Source organism: Sorghum bicolor, chromosome 7 (assembly GCF_000003195.3).
Source record: "Sorghum bicolor cultivar BTx623 chromosome 7, Sorghum_bicolor_NCBIv3, whole genome shotgun sequence".
Taxonomy (NCBI): domain Eukaryota; kingdom Viridiplantae; phylum Streptophyta; class Magnoliopsida; order Poales; family Poaceae; genus Sorghum; species Sorghum bicolor.
In genome coordinates, this window is record NC_012876.2 from 54,513,819 (window position 1) to 54,536,888 (window position 23,070).

Below are 23,070 nucleotides of genomic sequence, written 5' to 3' on the forward strand. Positions count from 1 at the left end.
TTAAGGAAAACCGTGCGATTAAGGTTGGTTTGATCCGACGGCCCACGTTCATTTGGAGGGGCTATATAAGCAGCCCCCTGGCCCCTGGAGGAGGACAATCCCATTATTCATTAACATATTTTCCAGAGAGGATTTAGAGAGAGAGGTCCCTCTAGTGTTCCAACCTCATAGGGCTTAGCATCCAATGTGAGATTAGAATTAGTTCTTCTAGATTGAGAGAGATAGAGTGGAGGTGTAGATCAGAGGAAGCCTGGCCTGTCGGTGTCTACTCCGAGGTTTTACCTACGGGATCAAGTCTCCTAACCCGAGGCTTGCTCCTAGGATTCTTCAGTATTTCGACTTCTAAATTCTAGTAAGTTCTTTGTTCTTATTGTTCTTTGGTTTATGAGTTTACTTTAATCTCTTACGGTAGAGTTTAGAGTAATCACTACTAGCGTAAATGTGGTGTTTGGGCTAGGGTACTCATAGATATCCCCTGTCTAGCCGGACCGTGGTAGTAGAGAGGAACGTGATATTTCCATAGCTACCTTTGTAGCCCACAATCCCGTTAGCAGGATCGGTAGGGTTTATAGGTGCGGGTCGAACATCCTTTGTGGTGTCTAGATTCCGTAAGCCTCCCCAATAGAACAGTAAATCATCCTTACCAAGGTTAGAACGAGAGTGCGGTTGTAGTCTTCTCTATACATCGCTCACATCAAATCACATTATTTGTAGCCTAAAGGGTAGTAGCAATAGATTTGGTTAGTCAGATGCACGCTTTCTCCCAATGGTAAAAATATAAATATGATACTCTGGATATCCTCTCGGATGAAGTGCTCACTGATATCCGTGCGCTTGCGGATCATTTCCTGATGGCGTTAACAAATATCAACAGTTGACACGATGATTTTCTCCCGAGGTTCACTTGGTTGCCACCAAGCTACGTCCCCGTTGAGACAAGCTCTAAGGTTGTCGCCGGTCCTCTTGCTAGTGGGGACCCGCAAGTCACACTCTCCCACGTGGAGTGCTTACCACAAGCTCTAGCACTTGATCTGGCCGGACCACTTGTCACTCTTCACGCCTCGCTCAACTAGAGTTGCTCTTCGCGATCCCCGCAGGGTGAGCACCATACCCTTCACAATCTCTTCTCCGGAGCACCGCACAATCTCCTTGCGTGCTTCGACGGAGTCACGAGCCACCAAGCCATCTAGGAGGTGGCAACCTCCAAGAGTAACAAGCACCATCGGCTTGCAACACGAACACCTAGTGCCACTCGATGCAATCTCTCAATGCAACGCACTAGAATCGCTCACTCACACAATCGGATGATCACTATCAAGCATATGTGAGTTAGAGGCTTCACTAGCACTTTCTAAGCATGGACACTAAGTCCCAAGGGTGCTCAGCACCAGCCAAGGCCGGCCACCACTTCTATTTATAGCTCCAAGGGCTAAACTAGCCGCTACCCTTCACTGGGCAAAAAACGTTCACACTGGACGCGTCCGATATTGGCCAGGTCAGCGTCCGGTGCTCTTGACCATTTGAAAAACGATCATTGCCGCCAACAAGTGTTCTCCTGAGACCACAACACCGAACTCACAACTTGGTCACACGAGACGCGTGCGCAGAGAGCTCCTCAAAGTGACACCACACCGGACGCGTCCAGTCTATAGCGGGCGCATGCGCAGAGAGCTCTTCAAACTGAGTTAACACTGGATGCTCACATCAGACGCGTCTGGTCTCACACTGGACGCGTCCGGTCCATACGAGACGCGCTACACCGGACGCGTAGGCTGCACTGTTCCTACGTCTGCTGCTTCACAGAAAGCTGTTTTTCACTGAAACTAACTTCAACTCATTCCCTTGCTTCCATGTACCAACACCAAAGTGTCACAACACTTGTGCATGTGTGTTAGCATTTTCACAAACATTTTCCCATGGGAGTTAGCCTCTCAACTTGCCACGCCACTCGATCCTAACACGTATACAAAGTTAGATCACTCAAGTGGCACTAGATGACCGAAATGCAAACAAGTTTGCCCCTCTTGATAGTACAACCATCTATCCTAAATCCGGTCATAAACTTCTCTACACACCTATGACCGGTGAAATGGAAAAGTTCTAGGTTATACCTTTGCCTTGCGCTTTCCATTCCATCTCCTCCAATGTTGATGCAACACATGCACCAACCAATCACCAAATGATATGATCCACTTCATACCATCACGTGACCGTATTGGTTCATCAATCTTGACCTCACTTGCTCTTCACCGTTGCCTCGGTCCATCGGTGCCAAGTCTTGCTCAAGCTTCACCGTCACACGCGGTCCCTCGTTTCAAAGCCTCCGACTTGCCCTTCACTCTTGCAACCTGTCCATCGAGCCAAGCCTCATCTTGATCTTCTCCACATTGGTCACATGACTCCATGTCATGTCTCATATGCAGTGAGCTCCTCCATCATCACATAATTACCTGTGGACTAATCTTCTATGTATCTCACATAAACACTATTAGTCCACCTAAGTTGTCATTCAATTACCAAAACCAAACAAGGACCTTTCAGAGTTGGGGGGACAGAGATCAGAAGTTAGATTGGAGAAGAAGAAAGCCCTTGAGGAAGAAGAACAGTAGATGCGGCGGATGAGTCTTTTAGTTTAGGAATAGAATTGCTGTTATGAGAAATCGTATCCTCTACCGAGCTCACGGCTCTCCTTAATAGGGATGAAAATGGTTGTTGACAGTCCTTAATGCTCATATTTAATCATCAACTAATCGTGGAAAAGGATCCAAATGCAACTAACACCTAGACTTAGGGTTTTATCTGACGGAATTCCACGAGTTTTGGTGTTTGTCTGTTTCTGCAGGGGTTATCAGGAAATACGGAAGAAAGGCCCACACGTCGGGTTTACATAGAGATATTAACATGCCGCACAATTTTCTATCATCTAGAAGACTCCAGAAGCCACGGGACCGAAGCGGAGGCCGAGAGGACTCAGGGACAGGGCGCCCGCCCTCCTCTCTTGGGCGCCCGCCCTCACATAGAGTCCAATCAGGACTCTCTTTCGGGATATTGCTCCACCGACCTAAAGGATCAAGGATAACCGTTCAATCAATGTCGATTTGATCCAACTGCCCAGATTCACTTGAAGGGACTATAAAACCAGACCCCCTGGCTCCTAGAGATCATACCTCTTCTACAGAATCAAAGTTAGGGTTTCAATTCTTCATCCAAGTAGAGAGGATCCCTCTAGTTCTTCTAGTTCTACCTCTAGTTCATCTAGATCTAGTTCTAGTTCCTCTAGTTCTAGTTCTAGTTAGTTCTAGTTGTAATCTAGAAAATAGGGAGAGAGAAGAGGAGAGCGGAGGAGGAGCCAGATCTGTCGGATCTTCCTCAACATTGTACTTTTGCAGCAACTGGTTCATTCTTTGTCGTTCTCCAGGTTCTTCAATTCATAATTCCTGAGTTCTTTAATTACTTTTATTTACATTCAAGTTATTTATTGGATTCCCGCTTGCATCAAGTGCTCTAGTCTTTATAACGCTAGAGTAGTAATTAATAGATTAGACGTGGTGTTTAGTCTTGCAATTACCTAGAATTGCACCCAATCCTGCGGATTGTTGTGGTAGCCTTAGGGTAGTGACAGTCCTAACGGTCGACGTATTCTACCTCATTCGGATCGGTGTTTGTAGGACCGTAGTCAGACCTTCCTAGCCCCCTTCTCATCTCTTTCTGTGGTTAGTGCTCTGATGTCCCGATATAGATAATCTTGAAGTAATTCTTGAATCTTAGATCAACTAGAGAACTCTCACGAAACTTCCTCTCTTCCCACCAAAAACAATTATATAATTATCCTTGGGCGATCTTGATTCTTAATTAGTACACTCACGTTCCCTGTGGAAAATCGATACTCTGGAATACTCCCGGGTGAAGGCTACATCGGTATCCGTGCGCTTGTGGATTTTTCTGTTTGCGTTTAAAATACCCAACAAGCTTTCTGGCGTCGTTGCCGGGGAACGGTAGCTGTGCTAGTTTCGAACCAAGTCGTCTGTGTATCCTTTTTCTTTTCCTTTTTTACCACACTCACCTTATCATTGTCACCATACCACATGGATTTCACTCTAAGCATTAATGAGCATGGAATTTATTTCATAGCCACTTCATTTACTCCATGCTCATATGTAACATCTTTCCAATCCATTGGTTTTTCCAACATCACCACATTCGAGATCTCCAACCCCCTCATCCTTTATATTTATAAAAACTTTAAAAGGGCGGTTGTCGATGCATATGTCTATCTTAAATATTGTAGATCTCGTTGAGTTGATCTTGATATAGGTCAACGTTGGAGGGGAAACCACTTCGCTGACATAAATTGATGGTTTCCCAAGGACAAGCTTAGTGTCCTAAAACAAGCACTGATCAGATTGTAACATGAGCTTTTAATTATTTGCAACATTACCTTGTGTGTTGAGCATATAAGGATAACTGTAAAAAAATTCCTTCGGGTATTCTTGTCACTAACCTTTCCAGGATTGGAGCAAGAAGATTGGATGAATGACAAGCACAAGGTATGTCCAACCAATCATCATACAACATTGAATTAAATTCATCCAAACTTGAATTTTGCAAAATTCAAGCTTGGGGGAGTACTTTACATAAAAACATCCTTTGCCATGTTGCTATGTTGGTTGTCCCTACCTTTGAGACATGCTCAATTTGTTAAATACTAATCACACTACTTCATCTCCACTTGAGTAGAACTCTATAAATGCTCTCATGCTACCTTTATTTGCTTTTGTATATGTCTAGGTTTGGAGTAGTTTCATTTATCTCTTAATTAAGCATGGTGCTTAGTTTAGGGCTCATGATCTTACTTCCAAGGGAGTTTAAATTAAGCATGATGCTTAGGTTAAAATGCCCTCCTAAATTAAATTAGACATGGTGTCTAGGTTGATCTTTGAGCTGATAGTATGCTATAGTAGATATTGGATATTTTGTTGGACTAACCCCTGCAGGAAAACTTTCAATATCGACCTGGGAAGTCCTGAGATAAACTCACATTGGAGACAAAGAGAGAGACACATGAAGGTTAACAATTTACACAAGGAATGCATAGCTCACAAGAGATGATCCATGGAGGGTGCCACAAACATGATGCACAACCGCTAAGAAAGGAAAGCTTCCACAAGGTGATACTGTACCATCACTCTTCAAGTAAGGTAACATCTTAAAGTACTTGACTATCACTTTTATAAGCTTCTCCTTGGTTCTGACGTTCACATGAATAAAAGAGACAAACATGTATGATTTATAACTCTAGATTAACCAACCCAATCGATTCAACATGTTTAGTCCTTCCACCTTTGTGATCTCACACTCCTAATCATATGAACTAAAATGTTGCACACTCAATCTTTGGAAAATGATAGTCATGTAAAGAAAAAAAACATTTACTTAGATAGATTATCTTTCCATAAGGTTGAGTGATCTGATCTGACAAATGTTTTAAATGCTACACTCATGATCTTATTATCCATCAACTTTGTCTTGCTCACTATGCTTAAGGTTAGAGAAGAACAAATACACTTTTGGTTCTGTTGGTGTTTTCCACCAACAGGGCCCATGCACTTGATCTCTGCCTTGTCTCTATGAGTAGGTACACTTCGAGCAAAATATGAAGGAGTTTTACAACTCCCAGACTCCACCAAGTGAAGAACCTGAATCTACGAGCACAAACACACTGGAGATACTGGACACTCAGGCAATCACTGCCCTGAGATGCTTGAGAACGTAACTACTGGAGTAACCCCGTTGTGGAAGTAATTACTGACCTTCTGCCGGTCAAGAGAGACAATCCAGGACGCCCCGTCATCCCGATCTCCATCGGCATGGTGGACTTCCTAGAAGCACTCTGCGACTTTGGCTCCAGCGTCAACATTATGTCCAGGGTACTCTATGAAAAAATTCTTTACACGTCCTTTACTAGAAACAACCATGTGTTTGCAGCTTGCAGATCGTACACTAAGTTTCCCAAAGGGAATATTGAAGAATCTCTGCGTCCGAATTGGTACCTTGTACGCCCCAGCAGACTTCTTGGTAATAGAGACTGGTACCGATGAGAGAGCACCCATCATCCTAGGGAGGCCATTCCTGAACACCTCAGGAGCTGTCATCTACGCTAGTGCTGCCAAGATCAGTTTCTACATGAAGGAAAGGAAGGAGACGTTTTCCTTCAAGAACAAGACTACACAAATCCCAGAGCAATCCTGACATGAACCAAGGAAGGTCCAACAGGAGGAACATGATCAAACAAATGTGGACCGAGTCAGCTAAGATGGTCACTGCAGTTCAAGGAGGTCAAGATCGTCGACTTAAGTCACCGTTCCTGACCAAAAAGGACGACCCAAGTATGCCAAGCATCCAGTGCTCCATTAATGGATACAACTTCCAGAAGATGCTTTGCGACACCGGATCTGACGTCAACATAATGGTTGTAGTCACCTATCAGCTCCTGTTCAGAACCATGCTCCTAAAACTGACATATATTCAGCTCCAGATGGTAGACCAGACATTCCAAAAGGTTATTGACATGGGAGAAGACGAGTACAATCCACCCATCACCATTGGGAGACTGTTCCTCAGCACCGTTAAAGCAATCATCTACATTGGAACCGGAGAAGTCCACATGCACTTCCCCTCTGAGAAGGTACGCCGCTATTTTACTGACCCTAACTATATAGTTGAAGATTCTAAGCAGGTCAGGACAAGAAGAAGACGACGCAACCGCAACCAGATGAGGCAAATCATCAAGGACGGATGGGCAGACTACGAAGGAGAAGTGATAAGGTCTGAAGACATACAACTTGAACAAAACTGTCCTGAGGAGACCGTAACACCGAGTCAGGTGTGTAGAGGGAAGATAGTTATACATGAAGACCAGGCGTCGCCGGAACCACCGACTACGCCATCCAGCGAATCCCAGGACGACTGAGAAAACGGAGAGTCCCGTTCGGAGGACTTAAAAAAACCGAACGCCTTGCCAAGAGGTAAACTTGGTAGTTATCCTTTTTCCTTTCAATTATTTTAAAATAGTTTGCTTAGTTAATCAGGTTCATATCATCTTGAAAAGAAAATAAAAATGTTAAAAATAGTAAGCCCCATGTGAGTATGCTCATGGCATAAAACCCATAAGTACATTCACTGTGGTGGCATAAAAATAAAATAAATATATTTCTGTCCTATAAAAATAAAAATATATAAATAAATTTATGATCCTACTAAGGAGAGTAACATTTATTGAGGAGGCTCAATATGATAAAAGCTAGGTATTTATGCTAACACTTAACCAGTTCCACAAAGCTTTGTTGTCTATTTGAGCTCCACAGAATTCAAGGATCAAAGAAGACTAGCAGACGGAGGACATCCTAATCGCTGTCAGAGTGCTGCCGACATTCAAATACACCTCCGCCACCTGCTAGCTACATCAGAAGAAATTACGTCAAAATCCAGCTTGGAGGAGAGCACCCCCCATTTATCCAGCTAAGTGTTCTACTCATCTTTATACTTTACTCAAATAATAAAAAGATGCATAATCATAAACCCAAATAAAGATTTTGTGCATATATATATATATATATATATCTTTGCTTAGTTTGCGAAATAAATAAATAAATAAAGTTTGCTATGAACCCTCATGATAAGCTCTCAAATGGAAAGGATGAATAGTTGCTCTACCATGACTAGTTCTCAAAATTGAAATCTCTCTCAAATTTAGGCATGACTGTTATTAATTAAGATTTGCTCTAAACCTGAACTTGTGGGAAGAGTACTTGATCTAAAGTCTAAGTCGTTAACGGATATGATATGGGAAGGTTGAGCTGCTGTTTATCTGTTCCTAGAGATGCTAGAATTCTGGAGAATTTTATCTTTGAAAAAAATCTTTAAAATATCACATGATGAGTTCCTTATGATGAGAGTTTAAATTCCTACCATAGCCATATATACATGCTTGGTAGACTTTGAGCCACACATTTACTTTTTACTGCTTATGAGCATTGAGTGTGGTCAAGCTGTGTAGACCCTTAGGAGCTTGTCATGTGGTTAAATCAAGATTCACTTGCACGTTCACTCATACATGCTACTTCTACTTCGGAAGTACGCATCCACATATATCCATCCATTTCCATCTCCAGAACCACCCAAAAATATTCTACTCCTAATCCGGGAGAGAATAGCCAAAAAGATTATCCTATCTCTGTTCTTCCCTGAAATAAATGCTCGAGTTATCTTAGTTACTACCACTTGTTATATTATTTCAGGAGATGAGTGCTCTAAAAAAGAAAAAAAAGAGAAAAAAAAGAGAGAAAAAAAATAGATACGAGGAAATAAAAAGGGGCAAGTGCCCGGAACCTCGAAAGAAAAGAAAAAGTGAGACGAGAGGTAAAAATGGACAAGTGTCCGACAGTAGAATTAGGGGTACAAGATACCCACCTGAGAGAAAAGAAAAAGAAAATATAGAGCATCTCATTCTTCTCAAAAAGTTTCAAAAGAGCAAGAAAGGTATGTATCCCCTCAAAAGAGCATAAGTAGAATTAGACTTTCACCATTGTTATCACCATCATTACCATGCATCATTCATTCGCCACACATGCACATCTTGATTTGACTTATTGACTTGTTCTTCTGGATCCGTGGTTTGACTATGCAATAAATGTCTTGTAAGTATGTATTAGCTGTCTCCCACCTATGAGCTCCAGATATCAAAACCTTATTAGAGTAGGGTGAGAGAGAAGGCAATGCCACTATGTCTCATACCAAAAATACCACATACTTTGGGAGAAGGCATACACCATTACTGCCTTGGTAAGGATCCAGAAATACCACAAAAGAGAGACTAGAGAGAGTCATACAAGGAATCTCTGAGTTTTATTTGAAAATCTGCAAAAACTCCAGAGCTATAGTTAATCGAAGAACAAGAGACATGGCGCTTGACTAGACCGTTCTATCTTTTAACTGCTCAAGACATCAGTGACGGTTGCAAGCCCCATGGTGAAAGGTAAAATGAGTAAGTTTAAATCTTAATAGTTTACCCTAACCCAGAGATGAGATCTTGTTTAAACGCATGTGTATCTTTAAGGCATGAAACCACTGCAGAAACTCTTGAGTCCATCTTTGCTCAGGGACGAGCAAAGGTTAAGCTTGGGGGAGCTTGTTAACAGTCCTTAATGCTCATATTTAATTATCAACTAATCGTGGAAAAGGTTCCAAATGCAACTAACACCTAGACTTAGGGTTTTATCTGACAGAATTCCACGAGTTTTGATGTCTGTCTATTTCTGCAGGGGGTTATCAAAAAATACGGAAGAAAGGCCCACACGTCGGGTTTACATAGAGATATTAACGTGCCGCACAATTTTCTATCATCTAGAAGACTCCAGAAGCCACGGGACCGAAGCGGAGGCCGAGAGGACTCAGGGACAGGGCGCCCGCCCTCCTCTCTTGGGCGCCCGCCCTCACATAGAGTCCAATCAGGACTCTCTTTCGGGATATTGCTCCACCGACCTAAAGGATCAAGGATAACCGTTCAATCAATGTCGGTTTGATCCAACGGCCCAGATTCACTTGAAGGGACTATAAAACCAGACCTCCTGGCCCCTGGAGATCATACCTCTTCTACAGAATCAAAGTTAGGGTTTCAATTCTTCATCCAAGTAGAGAGGATCCCTCTAGTTCTTCTAGTTCTACCTCTAGTTCATCTAGATCTAGTTCTAGTTCATCTAGATCTAGTTCTAGTTTCTCTAGTTCTAGTTCTAGTTAGTTCTAGTTGTAATCTAGAAAATAGGGAGAGAGAGAAGAGGAGAGCGGAGGAGGAGGAACCGGATCTGTCGGATCTTCCTCAACATTGTACTTTTGCAGCAACTGGTTCGTTCTTCATCGTTCTCCAGGTTCTTCAATTCATAATTCCTGAGTTCTTTAATTACTTTTATTTACATTCAAGTTATTTATTGGATTCCCGCTTGCATCAAGTGCTCTAGTCTTTATAACGCTAGAGTAGTAATTAATAGATTAGACGTGGTGTTTAGTCTTGCAATTACCTAGAATTGCACCCAATCCTGCGGATTGTTGTGGTAGCCTTAGGGTAGTGACAGCCCTAACGGTCGACGTATTCCACCTCGTTCGGATCGGTGTTTGTAGGACCGTAGTCAGACCTTCCTAGCCCCCTTCTCATCTCTTTCTGTGGTTAGTGCTCTGATGTCCCGATATAGATAATCTTGAAGTAATTCTTGATTCTTAGATCAACTAGAGAACTCTCAGGAAACTTCCTCTCTTCCCATAAAAACAATTATATAGTTATCCTTGGGCGCTCTTGATTCTTAATTAGTACACTCACGTTCCCTGTGGAAAATCGATACTCTGGAATACTCCCGGGTGAAGGCTACATCGGTATTCGTGCGCTTACAGATTTTTCTGTTTGCGTTTAAAATACCCAACAATGGTACAGATATTTTTCAACCGTATTTGGAACCAAGTTCGTTTAGAGAGGTTTAGATCTGTCCATATCCGAGTCCGAATATTTAACATCCGGTACCGTATCCGTATCCGAATACTTAAATCATATATTTATGATGTTGACATCCAATCATATCTTATTCGACAGAATTGACATTATTTGTATTTGAATCCGAATCCGACCAAAAATATAAAAACAAATATGATATCAGTGATATCCGTCCATATCCGATCTGTTGTCCTTCTCATCGAGGAAGGCGTACCACTTAGGCCCATTGCTTGCCGATGTAACGTGGATTGTGCTTCTTGGGCCGTCGACTTGCGGGCTTAGGCCCATCTTTGCCAACATCGACAAGTCTCAGGGCCAGGGCGTGCGGTGCAGGCGACGGTTATTTTGGGCCTTGTTTAGTTAAAAAATTTGAAAAATAAGAATAGTAGTACTTTTGTTGTATTTGACAAATATTTTCCAATAATAAACTAATTAGGCTCAAAAAATTCGTCTCGTCAATTTCGATCAAACTGTGTAATTAGTTTTCATTTTCGTCTATATTTAATACTTTATACATGTGTTTAAAGATTTGATTTGACGGAAAATCTGAGAAATTTTGCAAAATTTCTTAGGAACTAAACAAAGTCCTTGGAGGGCAGGACCGCAGGAGAGGAGGTGCACCGTTACACGCAGCGGCGCCGGCACGACCTCGCACGCCCATTTTTGGCTGTGCCCATGGCCATGGCGCGTCACATGCGCCCGCTGCCTAGCTGCAGCACGTCTGGCACAAGTTCACACACTCTCCTCACATCTGCAAACTGCAACGCAGACACAAAGCAGGCGGCAGAGCGCCACCCAAAGCAGAAAAGCTGTGCACAGCACAGCAGCAAAAGCTCCCTTCTCTCCCCCTGTGTGCCTGTGTGTGTGAACTGTGAATACACAGGGACCGGCTGTTATTTGTTTCTTTTTTTTTTCCCCTTCACGTCCACCGAGAGTTCACATCGCAATCTCTTTGGCCTCTGCCGTCGCCTTTCCGGTGGGTGCAAAAGATTTTGTCTGTTGGCCTCGGGAAGCGCGGAGCGCGTTTTCCTCCTCCCCTCCGTCCCGCTCTCGGTGGGGTGGTTGCCCGGTTGGCAACGGAAAAGCCTAACTCCAATCCCATTGCTGCTGGAAAGCACAAAGCTAGCAGCAGCGGTAGTAGTAGTAGTGTAAAAGAGGACGAAAGCCATGGCGACAGAGTGGCCGCCGACGCTCCTTTTCCGTTAGGACTGCAGATTCCTTGGCGCTCCTCCTGCTCCTGCTCCCAGCGAGGACAAGAAAAACTAGGAGGAAGCAGCCCCCGGGCATTCATTCCCTTGTCCTGCTTTTCCACAAATTGTAGCGCTTGTTGCTTTCCTGTTCAGGTGCCTTGTTCTTGGCCTCCTTCGCACGCAAAGAACCGCCGGCCATCTTCCTCTCCAGCATCACCCACTGCGCTCCAGCTCCTGGAAGGCTTCTTCTTGGCCGCCTCTGCCTGCTTTGCGGTTTCTTGCTCTGCTTTTGAGTAGAGTCGCAGCGGAGTGGACAGTGTGGAGTGGATCAGCGGTGAGGTGGAAGGCCTTGGTTTTGTTCTGGTTCTTTGGAGAACAAGGGGAAGACGAAGAGGAGCAGGAGGAGGATGGCGGGAGGAGGGGCGGCGCCGCCGCCCAAGCAGGAGGAGCTGCAGCCGCACCCGGTGAAGGACCAGCTGCCCAGCGTGTCCTACTGCATCACAAGTCCACCGCCCTGGCGTACGTCTCTTTCTCACTCGCTCACTCACCTGGGACGGGGACTGGGGCCTCTCGATTTCAATGTTGGACTGCAACTGTTCTGTGTACTGACTGATGTTGATGTTGTTGATACCGGTAGTAGTGGTCCTGATTTTGACTTGGTGCCTGTCACCGTTCACCTATATAATCTGAAACATGCAGCTGAGGCCGTCATCCTTGGATTCCAGCACTACATTGTGATGCTGGGCACCTCTGTCATCATACCAAGCGCTCTTGTTCCCCAGATGGGAGGAGGAAACGTGAGTAAACCAATCGCCTCTCCATGTTCTGAATTCCAAGTTTTGGCAGTCAGCTAGTTTCTGAATTGTGATGTCAAAAGGGCTCAAACTATCTGTTGATGTGCCTCCTTTCTGACTGCTGCTAGGAGGAGAAGGCTCGGGTGATTCAGACGCTGCTGTTCGTTGCCGGCATCAACACCCTGTGCCAGTCATTCTTTGGGACTCGTCTCCCTGCAGTGATGGGTGGATCCTACACCATCGTCGCACCCACCATCTCCATCATCATGGCTGGTCGTTACAGCAATGAAGCAGACCCTCATGAGGTAGTTTGAGCTCCCCTGTAACTCATTTCCATTGTCACAGCCTCTGTTTTACAGTTCACATGGTGCTGCTCACTCTTGTGCAGAAATTCTTGCGGACCATGCGAGGAACACAAGGCGCTCTCATCATCGCATCGACAATTCAGATCATACTTGGTTTTAGTGGCCTTTGGCGTAATGTCGTTAAGTAGGGAATCTTGGCTCTAACTTTCACCTTCTGCACTTTTGTAGATTTTCAGTTTGTGCATTTACAGAGTTCTCACCTCTTTCACAGATTTCTAAGCCCATTGTCTGCTGTACCTCTGGTCTCGCTAGCTGGATTTGGGCTATATGAGCTTGGTTTTCCAGGGGTAAGCGTTATCTTGCAACTAATTCGTATTCTGATGTGGCTGTCACATTGTTCTTTTATATATATATTATCCCTGTTCCTACTGACTCTAAGATTCATTTGGCTTCAGGTTGCTAAGTGTGTAGAAATTGGGCTTCCAGAAATCATTCTAATGCTCATATTTTCCCAGGTATAGAGTCCATTGTTACAGCTCTCCACACACCTCATACACATTACAGCTGAACTCATGTACTAATGTATCTGTCTTGTGTGCAGTATTTACCTCATGCTGTCAATGCGGCAAAGCCTGTGTTCGACCGGTTTTCTGTGATTTTCACAATTGCAATTGTATGGCTGTATGCATACATTCTCACAGTTAGCGGTGCATACAAGAATGCCCGAACAAAGACGCAAGTCCATTGCCGTGTTGACCGCTCTGGACTTATTAGTGGAGCTCCTTGGTAAGGAGTTTGTCACAATTGCATAACCCTTTGCGTTTGATCCTTGTTTTGTAAAAGTTTCTTACAGAATAGAGGCACCTCCTTCAGTTCTTAGTTGTGGCTGTCTAACATTTTCTTTTGTACCTCTATTCTGACTGTACCAACAATAATAATTTTTTGTAGGATTAGTGTCCCATACCCTTTCCAATGGGGGGCCCCAACATTTGATGCTGGTGAATCATTTGCAATGATGGTGGCCGCATTTGTTGCTCTTGTCGAGGTTACTAGTGTGTCATTCCCAAAATTGAAAAAATAAGTGTGTCATAATTACTAGTGTTCTAATAAGCATTGTGCTACCCTTTCAGTCAAGTGGGACCTTCATTGCTGTGTCAAGATATGCAAGTGCGACTATCATACCTCCTTCAATTCTTGGTCGTGGCATTGGTTGGCAGGTGACTGACTTGATTTTCGTCAACCGGAAACATCATTTTGTTACCTTTTTCATGGCCATAACTTGGTCTCATCGTTTGCAATTCTGCAGGGCATTGGTACTTTACTGGGTGCATTTTTTGGGACAGCTAACGGGACTGCAGTGTCAGTGTAAGTGTAATGTAGCTATCTAGTGAAACCAGCACTGATTGCTTGGGGTACTGCTTTTCTGTAATCATTTGTTTTGATATTTGCAGTGAAAATGCTGGTTTGCTTGCTTTGACACATGTTGGTAGCCGAAGAGTAGTCCAGATATCTGCAGGCTTCATGATTTTCTTCTCTATCCTTGGTAATATAAAATTTCGTTTCTGACTTGGGGTATATTTTCAGTGTTGAACAAAATGTATCACTAGTAAGGCACAGACTGACGCTCCTCACAGCACCCGCTCTGTTCCTGAATTTGAGTATCATGGCTGTCAGGCCGTAAATTTGTAATTTGACTTTCGACACTACTTATAGACTTGGTTTAGTGTTTAAAATGATCTGGATACTGTCGATCATGTCCTTTTTTTTTATGGCATCTGCAATTGTTAGCCTGACCATATTCATTTTGCTGAATCAGGGAAATTCGGGGCTATCTTTGCTTCAATCCCACTGCCGATATTCGCTGCCCTGTACTGCATTTTCTTTGCATACATTGGTACGTCCTTAAACATCTCATCTTTCAGCAGGGTCCTGTCTGCTTCCATTTATGCACATGATGTTGTACAACCTTCAACGTATATGGATTTCTTGGGCCTGCAGGTGCTTGTGGCCTGAGCTTCCTTCAGTTCTGCAACCTGAACAGCTTCAGGACCAAGTTCATCATGGGGTTCTCCTTGTTCATGGGCCTGTCAGTCCCCCAATACTTCAACGAGTACACGTCCGTGGCTGGCTACGGCCCGGTGCACACCGGCGCCCGATGGGTACGTGAATTGGAGCTAGCTCTGCATGTCGTTCTTCTCCATTGCAGATGAGAACCGTAATAACGATTTTTCACTCACCATTTGACTTCTTTTTGGATGCCCCGGAGCGGCAGTTCAACGACATGATCAACGTGCCCTTCTCGTCGAAGCCGTTCGTGGCGGTGCTGGTGGCCTTCTTGCTGGACAACACGATCCAGGTGCGGGACAGCGGCGTGAGGAGGGACAGGGGCTACCACTGGTGGGACAAGTTCCGGAGCTTCAAGACGGACAGCCGCAGCGAGGAGTTCTACTCGCTGCCCTTCAACCTCAACAAGTTCTTCCCTTCCGTCTGATCCATCCAGCAGGGGCTGCACACTCTTCCCTCGCGGTGGCAGTAGCTCGGACTCGAAGTGGCGGAGTCAGAGAAGAAATGATCCTATGAAGGTGATGCTGGAGCTGGACTGATGGCGTTTTGTACATTCAGGGGTGAACTCTGAACTGGGCAGGTTGCAGATTTGCAGTCCAGGGGGGAGCTCTGGGATTTGACACACGCATTTTCTCCTAATGTGGTTGCATCTTGGTCTATTGTGTTGAGTGCATACATACATAGATCCTTTTTGCCTTTTGCGAGAAGAATGTTGTCGTTGGTTCTGATGGTGTGCCTGGGTCGCATCAGTGTTCCCTTTGTTACCGAAAGTGCTTCCCTTTGGCAACTCATCAAATGCCGAATCAAAAATGATGCCCTGTCAAACTTCTGCAAACAGTAGGATCGCCAAATGCGACTGTTGTTTTGCTTGGAAACACGGAACTTAACACCTTGGAAAGAATTTGTCTGTTGGGAGTTTTTCGCCATTCATGTCATCATGATATATACAGTAATAAGAAAGATGGTGGGGTTTAAGTTACAAGGCCGAGGAGCAGGCCCAGTCACCGCACCGCACCAGGCTCACGGCAAGGTGCAGCCCATTAGTTGCAGGGCCGCAACGCACGCGGTGGGCAGCCTGGCAAATTTGAGAGCGACTGATGGTGGAATGAAGAAGGTTTGGGTATGGTTTTGCCTGTTGCCTGCCTGCTGCTGGGTTGTTGGGAAACACTTTATTTGGAAGGCTTGTACATATTCAGGCAGACGGACACGACACGAGTTGTTACTGCACACAAGAACGCACTCGGCACGCACCGACGCACGTACGTATACTATACTTGTGCATTTCCAAGTATCACCATTTAACGAGTAATATAAACAAACAATTTGGTTTCTCTTATGAGAAAAAACAATGGCCGTGACAGACAGACAGACAGACAGACAGACAGACAGCAGAGTCAGATTTGATACGGGGGCAATTTTAGGCGCCTTCCTGGCAGCTCCGGAACACGTGGGGACGCAAAGATACGGGGAACAGTAGCAAGTGCACTGTGCGGCCTCTCGCATCGCGTCGCATGACCTTGAGACGGCAATGCGCATATATACCGTGCCGAGGATGTAAGCCCCGGCCCACACAGCAGCGGTCCTGTCTGTTGTATCCAATATTCCAGTCCATCCAATCTGCCAGCAGGTTCACCTACACTGTATTCCTCAACGATTTAAGTGATGGTTATCTATCGTCTAGATCATCAATTGACCGGGTGATGAGAGATATCGTTGCGATTTGTCAAAACGGCGGCATGGAGTTTTTAGTTGAAGATATTAAAGTTTAACAGATATTGTAGTATTTTTATTTTATTTAATAGTTAGTGTCTAAAAATCAGGCTCAACTAATTAGCCTCACCTCTGTCAGAAAAAGGAAGCGGCGCCATCTCTCTTCGAATGGCAGACAACAAGATTCAGGAGGCTGCATGCTGGGTTCACTTCGCAGCCCACAGCAGTGTCCAAGTGCAGGTCACTGTGTTGTCCCATGTCCCAGGTCGAGTAGCTCAGCAGAGACATTCCGATCACTTCATTTTGGCTGGATCGATTAGCTAGCTCTTAGTCTTACTATTATGGATCCATATACATCGAGGCTGCATGCGTACTAGAACTAGATTAAAATTAGATCTTGTTTAGTTCACCTCAAAAACTAAAAACTTTTCAAGATTCTTCGTCACATCAAATCTTGCGGCATGTGCATGGAACACTAAATATAGATGAAAATAAAAACCAATTGCACAATTTATCTGTAAATCGTAAGATGAATTTTTTAAACTTAGTTACTTCATGATTGAACAATATTTGTCAAATAAAAACGAAAATGCTACAGTTTTAAAAACAAAAAAATTCAAAACTAAACAAGCCCTAAAAATGAGTCAAGGACTACAATACTCCGCGCGTGGCGGCCGGTTTGGCGTAGCCGCATGCCCGATTTATTTACTCTGATCTGATGCTCATATCATCGTTCATCCTGATTGGTTAGTTGTGTTGAAACTTGGAAGTCGTCAGCGTGTGTGCCGAAAAATTATCCATATAGCTGCAGTGCATATGGCATGCATCTGCATGTTCGTCTCTGCTGAATCTGTCAGTCATTCAACGTTTTCTCTTACAACAAATTAGTAAATAAGTTTGTGTCAAAGGCCGGTGGTCTTATGTCGGCGCAGGTTTATATATTGTGGTCCACCAAAATAACTATAAGCTATCGATCTAGATGACTTTCATCAAATATTACCTTCTAGAAGGTAATAAAAGGAAGAAATGTATATATTAGCAAATTGGTAAAATATCTTCAATAAAACCTGTTGGGAAAATGCTCTCCGCACTCCCCAGCAATACGGCGGATCGAGAACCTTCTCACTCGGAGCCGTGAGAAGTTCGAGCGCTGACAGACAGTAAGCTCAACGGTCGGTGAATACAGTGAATGCTCTCTCTCTTTATTAATGGCGGCATCGCGCCCCTTATATAGGGCCTGGAAACCGACCTAATGACATTTACATAAATGCCTCGTGACGGTGGGGGAATATTCTAGCATATTCTTTCATCGCAGTCTACTGACCCTAATACACCTGTGTAATTTCACATTGCAAGCCCTTCGTTCATCCTCTGACTGGGGCCTCAGCTGGTCGGAGGCTTGGATCCTCCGCCCAGTTGCGGATCCTCCGACGCTTTGGTGTCGGAGGTTCCTCAGCCCGGCTGGGCCGGAGGTTGCTCGACCCGGCCACCCCGGGAGTTCCTCCTTAGCCTGGTCCAGTCGGAGGTTCCTCGGCCTGGCCGCGTTCTCCCGCCATCCTCGGACCTGGGAGGGTCGGAGGTTCCCACTTTTCTTCGCTCGTGGACCTCCGCCGGTGTCTCAGTCCCTGCACACACTTAGCACGACCAGACGAGTCGTCAACATTAGCATTTCCCGATGAAGGATATCCTCCGACGCTTCAGGCGTCGGAGGTTCCTCAGGTGAAGGATAACCTCCGACGCTACCAGGGGGAAGGATGCAGCTGTTCCCCAACAGTTCCCCCCTTTTTTGGGCTAATGGCACTCCTGCGGTCCATGTGCTCAAAAACATGCTACGCTGCGGAGACTATGAGCATGGTTGCTGCCTTCCCCCCTGGTGCGCAGGATGTGTTTGTTAGCAAATGTTGGATAATTGTTTCTTTTACTTAGTCATAAATTTTCTTGGTTTCTTTATTTTGCTGGGATCCTCCGATCATTGTTGCTATGTTAGTCTGATATCCTACGCGCGTTAGATTGCGGAGGATTGCGGAGGATATTATAGCCGTTGGAGTTAGCCGTTGGCATTGACGAAGCGCAACGGTCAGGCTGATTCCTCCGCTTATAGCCGTTGGGCGCGGGGAATCGCAACGGTCACGCTGCCGCAGGCCCCCCCCCTATAAAAGGGCATTGTGGAGGCTCTTGGGTCTCACCCTTGCTGCCTGTTGTTTGCGCTTCTTCCTTCGCCCACTCGCATTCGCTCTAGTTGCGTATAGCTCTTAAGTGTTTGCGGAGGATATAAAGTGGCTCATTTTCCTTCGCCTCGTCCTTCAAGGTCAGATTTTTCTGGTCCTTTGCGTAATTTTCTTAGTGTGAGGTCCGGTGGTTGGTTGCGGAGGTTTGAGGATTGGATGCTTGAGGTGGCAGCAACTCAAGACCTGGAGGAGACATTGTCCGACGTCGAAGCTTCTGTTGGTGATCTGATCAGCGCGAAGGAGTTTGAGGAGATGGCTGCAATTACCTTTGAGTTTGGGGAGTCAACAGTGAGGACGGAGGATATCGCTGACATGGTTGAAGCGCGGTTTTTCAAGGATGGCCGCGCGAAGGCTCCGCCTGCGGGTCAGACGGTGCCTGAGCCTGAAGAAGGTTATGCTGTTGTATTCAGGGACTTTTTTACCTGCGGACTTCGGATGCCTCCGTATCATTTCCTTCGCGAGGTGATGGAGAGCTTCAACGTTGAGCTACAGCATTTCAGCCCCAATGGGATACTGACCCTTAGCAAGTTTTCATGGGCATGTGAATCCTACGGAGCCATGCCCCACATCGACACTTTTTGCTCATATTTCGAACTTCAGCGCCAGCCTAAGAAGGTGAAGGACGCCGAAGGTGTTGAGTGCATTGTGCAGTTTGGAAGCTGCGCGTTCATGCCGCGCCGCACAATGCCTGGGCCAAGGTGCGAGATCTCCTACTGCCAAAAGGGCAAGTGGGAGAAGGATTGGATGAGAGCCTGGTTCTACGTGAGGACCCCCGCTGCGTCGAGGACTTTGGATGACGGTAGCGTTGATAAGGTTTATCCTTACGCATCGTTGATGAAGGAGTTGAAGCCTATTTCGAAGGTTGATCCTTCGAAGCCGGTGTCGGAGGAACAGCTTGAGGCGCGATTGGCTTGCGACAAGGCATTTGCGCAGGCTTGCCGCTACTCCGGAGGTCGGGACCTAGTTGAGGAGATGGTTGCAGCCGACTACTGGCCCCTTGGCCGTAGGACTGACGAGTTCACCATTGAAATGGTGCAAGTACCAGTCTTTGGTCCTCCGGAGGGGTTGCCGTTTCCTCGTTTTGGCGTGGGTTTGCCTGAGGATGAGACGCGGGAATCTTTCCTTGACCGCGTGGAAGTTTCTGCTCGAAGGATCGTTGGAAAGATCTCAGAGAAGGAATACCTCCAGCGCAAGTCTGCACTTGGGACTATGCCGCGTTTCAATCGCGTTTTTGAAGAGTTGGGGGTCGAGTATGAGGATTATGTCGTTCCTCCGGAGGTTCTGCTTGGCCTGGAGAAGAAGAAGGATTCATCCAAAGCCGTTGCCGCGGCTGAGGCTAAGAAAAGAAAGGGTTGTGGTGCTGTTAAGCAACTTGCGAAGAAGCGCAAGGCGGAGGTTGTGCGGGAGACTCCTTTGGAGTCTTCCTCTGCCCGCTCTTCTGCTGCCGAGTCTAACTCGGTGGCTTCTGTTCCTGCGGAGGCTGCTCCTGCTGGTGGAGTTCCTGAGGTTGAAGCCTCACGCGCGGTTTCTTCTGTACGAGCGCCTTTCGCGTCCCTTCTTGGGGAGGAGTCTTCCGACGCGGAGGCCCCTGAGGCGAGTCCTGCGCGTGAGGCAAATCCTGCGGTGGCTGAGAGTCCTGCGCGGGAGGCTTTGGCTGGAGGAGGATCTCCGCCGAAGGATGGGCAAGAGGAGTCCAGTGATGAGGCAGAGTCTGTCTCTGTTCGGAGGATTAAGAGGGCGGAGGATCTCCCTCGTCCGGCTGGAGATGGTATAAACTCGTTGTACATGGGTAAAGTTTTTGTTGATTTTCTTGTTTTTCTTTATATAATTTTTTTTATTGACTTGGTCTCATGTTGTTTATATTTCTTTCAGAGGATGTTTTTGTTGGGTTGGCTACTGCGGAGGAATTGGCCAAAGGCGCCAGCGTTGCGCAGGAAGGACTTGCTGTTCCTCCGCGGCGTGAGCCTGCGCCTTCTGCGTTGGCAAGTAGGCCTTCGCCTGCTGATGTTCTTGGTCCCGGTGAGTTTCTTCTTTTTTGTTCAACAAATTGGTTTGTTTTTTGGCATTTTATTCTAAGGTTTGTTTTTGTTTTGCGCAGGTGCTTCTGATCCTTCGATCACAGGTTGGACTGATGCCTTGCGCGAGGTTCATTCCTTGGTCGGAGGTTCGTTGTCTGGCCTCCGCCAAAGGTTTTTTGTTTCTTACGATGTTTTTTCTTACTTATTTTTGCTTTACAGATCGTTTTCGTCAGAAGCTACGCGGCATGGACTTTGACACGCTCCTTCGCGTGCAATATGAGCACCATAGCCTTGTACGTTTGCGATGTGTTATATTTTTCTTCGCGGTTTTTCGCTCGGAGGTTTGTTGTAACTATTTATTTTTGAGCAGGGTCATCACATGGCTGCCGCCTTGGAGGAGCGTTGCTCCCGGAAGGTTATCTGCCGTGATGAGGCGATTGGTGCTCTGAAGAAGGAGAACGAGACCTTGGAAGCTGAGAAGGCTCGCCTGTCGGAGGAGGTTAAGGAGCTTTCCTCCGTCAGGAGGGAGATTGATTCCCTGAGAAAGGAGAGGGATGACTACAAGACTGGGTCGGAGGTTCTGAAGAAGGAAAAAGAAGATGCTGAAGCTTCAGCGGCTGTCCTTCGCACGAGTGTCGCTGAGGCGGAGGTGGCTAGGGATTTGGCCATGCAGCGAGTCGAGAAGGCGGAGGACATTGGTGAACGCCTTCGCAAGGAGCTTGATGCTGAGCGGTTGTCTGCGGCTGAGTTGCAGACGCGCATGCAGAAGGCGGAAGCGGAGGCTGCAGCTATTGTTGAGCTCTATGCTGAATCGCTTGCGAAGTTTGGGGGAAGTACCTCTGCTCCTCCGCCCAGCGGCGACGTTGGGGCTTGCCTAGCGTGGATGAAGTCCCATATCCGCATGCTCCCTGACTTTGTCGGGGGGGGGCTGTTGATTTTGGGGCTTTGGCCGCGGTTAGTTCCTTCGCTCGACTTTTGCGGCGCGGAGGTTGCTCCCACGCCGAGGGGGTTGACAAGGTGGAGTTTGCCACGGCGGAGGACGTTGGCGAGGGCACCCCCGGCCTGCGCAAATCTGTCCGGAACTTTATCAGTTCGTTCTGGATTAGGTTTGGGCGGGCTGAGGCGAAGAAGATGGCGGAGGCTCGTCGCGCTGAGGTATTCTTGATTTGGTTTTTTCTTTTTGTATTTTGCTTTGCTGCTTTGCAATGTTACTTAAGATGGGTATTTTGTAGGAGATTACGAAGAAGAAGGCTAAGGTTGACAAGGCCGGTCCTTCGCGTCCACCAAGCGAGGCGCGTCCTCCGACCCAGGCTGAAGCGGAGGCTCGTGATGCTGGTGCCAAAGCTCCGGAGGGATCTGGTGCCAAGGTTTCAGAGCTGCCCGAGACTTCTGCTCCTCCTCCGCCTCAGGTGTGAGGCTTTTTAGTTTTTAGGTTTTTCTTAGTCTTTTTTGCGTCCAAGCATGTGACGCTTTTTTGTAAATAAGGCCGGAGGTTTTGCTTATTTTGTACAGACTGTTGAGGATGTAATATATTAAGTTGTTTTCAGATAAGTCTTTGTTTTACACTTTGATCCTGCGCAGGTCTCTGGCGGAGGACCTGCGCAGGATCATTACATTACTCCCCTTTCAATTTTTTACAAAGGGATTTATGTTTGTGGCGAATTGTGGGAGTACTGGCGAATTGCCTTCCCTAACATGAGATTGGTGGATATGTTCGAGTTTGTTGGATATGATATTGATGGCGAAGGATCTGAATTTATCCAGTCGTTTGCGCGCCGAGGTTCATGGCCTCCGGCTTAGGTGGTGGTTTTTGTTTTGTTTCTACCTTGCCGTAGGCTATTTGTGTTTTTCTCTTTTTTTTATGACTTGGTTTGATGTGTTTATGCAGTTGAAGTATCCTATCCTTCGCATATTTGGGGAGGAGATTGAGGAATCTTTTTGGCTGGAGGGGCCTGACCTGTATGAGCATTATCTGCCTGGGCGTGTGGAGGTTCGAGACTTTGGTTTTTTGACAAGTTTGAGTCCTTCGCTTGGTTCAGTGATTTTTGACTTGGTTTTTCTGCGCAAGTTGTTCGTTCCCCTCCTGGATGTGTTCTTTCTCCGCGTTTCGTCGAAGGAAGCTATGTGACGCCATTGACGTTCAAGCGTGGCGACTTGTATGCAAGTGGTTGGTTAATAGACTGGTGGAGAGCTGCGCGTCCTTCGCTCAATGTTGACGATTTGG

At 46.0% G+C, this 23,070-nt stretch overlaps 1 protein-coding gene and 1 long non-coding RNA gene across 3 annotated transcripts; both read left to right on the forward strand.

Annotated features, from left to right (window-relative positions):
• LOC8070094 (nucleobase-ascorbate transporter 6) lies at positions 11,301–15,700 on the forward strand. Of its 2 annotated transcripts, XM_021464395.1 has the most exons (14): positions 11,301–12,246; positions 12,427–12,524; positions 12,650–12,826; positions 12,910–13,010; positions 13,098–13,173; positions 13,282–13,341; positions 13,428–13,612; positions 13,775–13,871; positions 13,957–14,043; positions 14,133–14,191; positions 14,278–14,369; positions 14,643–14,720; positions 14,825–14,985; positions 15,099–15,700. In XM_021464395.1, exons 1-14 carry the CDS (start codon positions 12,135–12,137, stop codon positions 15,315–15,317), a joined length of 1,602 nt encoding a protein of 533 aa, XP_021320070.1. In that variant the 5' UTR covers positions 11,301–12,134; the 3' UTR covers positions 15,318–15,700. The 2 variants fall into 2 exon arrangements, with proteins under 2 accessions (XP_021320070.1, XP_021320069.1); XM_021464394.1 differs by having other exon boundaries at positions 13,098–13,341.
• Positions 20,722–21,082, forward strand: LOC110436803. Its single transcript, XR_002454662.1, has 3 exons — positions 20,722–20,847; positions 20,927–20,992; positions 21,066–21,082. It is a non-coding gene; the product is annotated as an uncharacterized LOC110436803 (long non-coding RNA).

Bases quoted from the DNA above. Each gene is read 5' to 3' on its own strand.
- LOC8070094 (XM_021464394.1), top strand. From the start codon at position 12,135: ATGGCGGGAGGAGGGGCGGCGCCGCCGCCCAAGCAGGAGGAGCTGCAG. The intron at 13,011-13,097 runs GTAGGGAATCTT...CCTCTTTCACAG, and splicing joins CTTTGGCGTAATGTCGTTAA to ATTTCTAAGCCCATTGTCTG. The intron at 14,721-14,824 runs GTACGTCCTTAA...TTGGGCCTGCAG, and splicing joins CATTTTCTTTGCATACATTG to GTGCTTGTGGCCTGAGCTTC.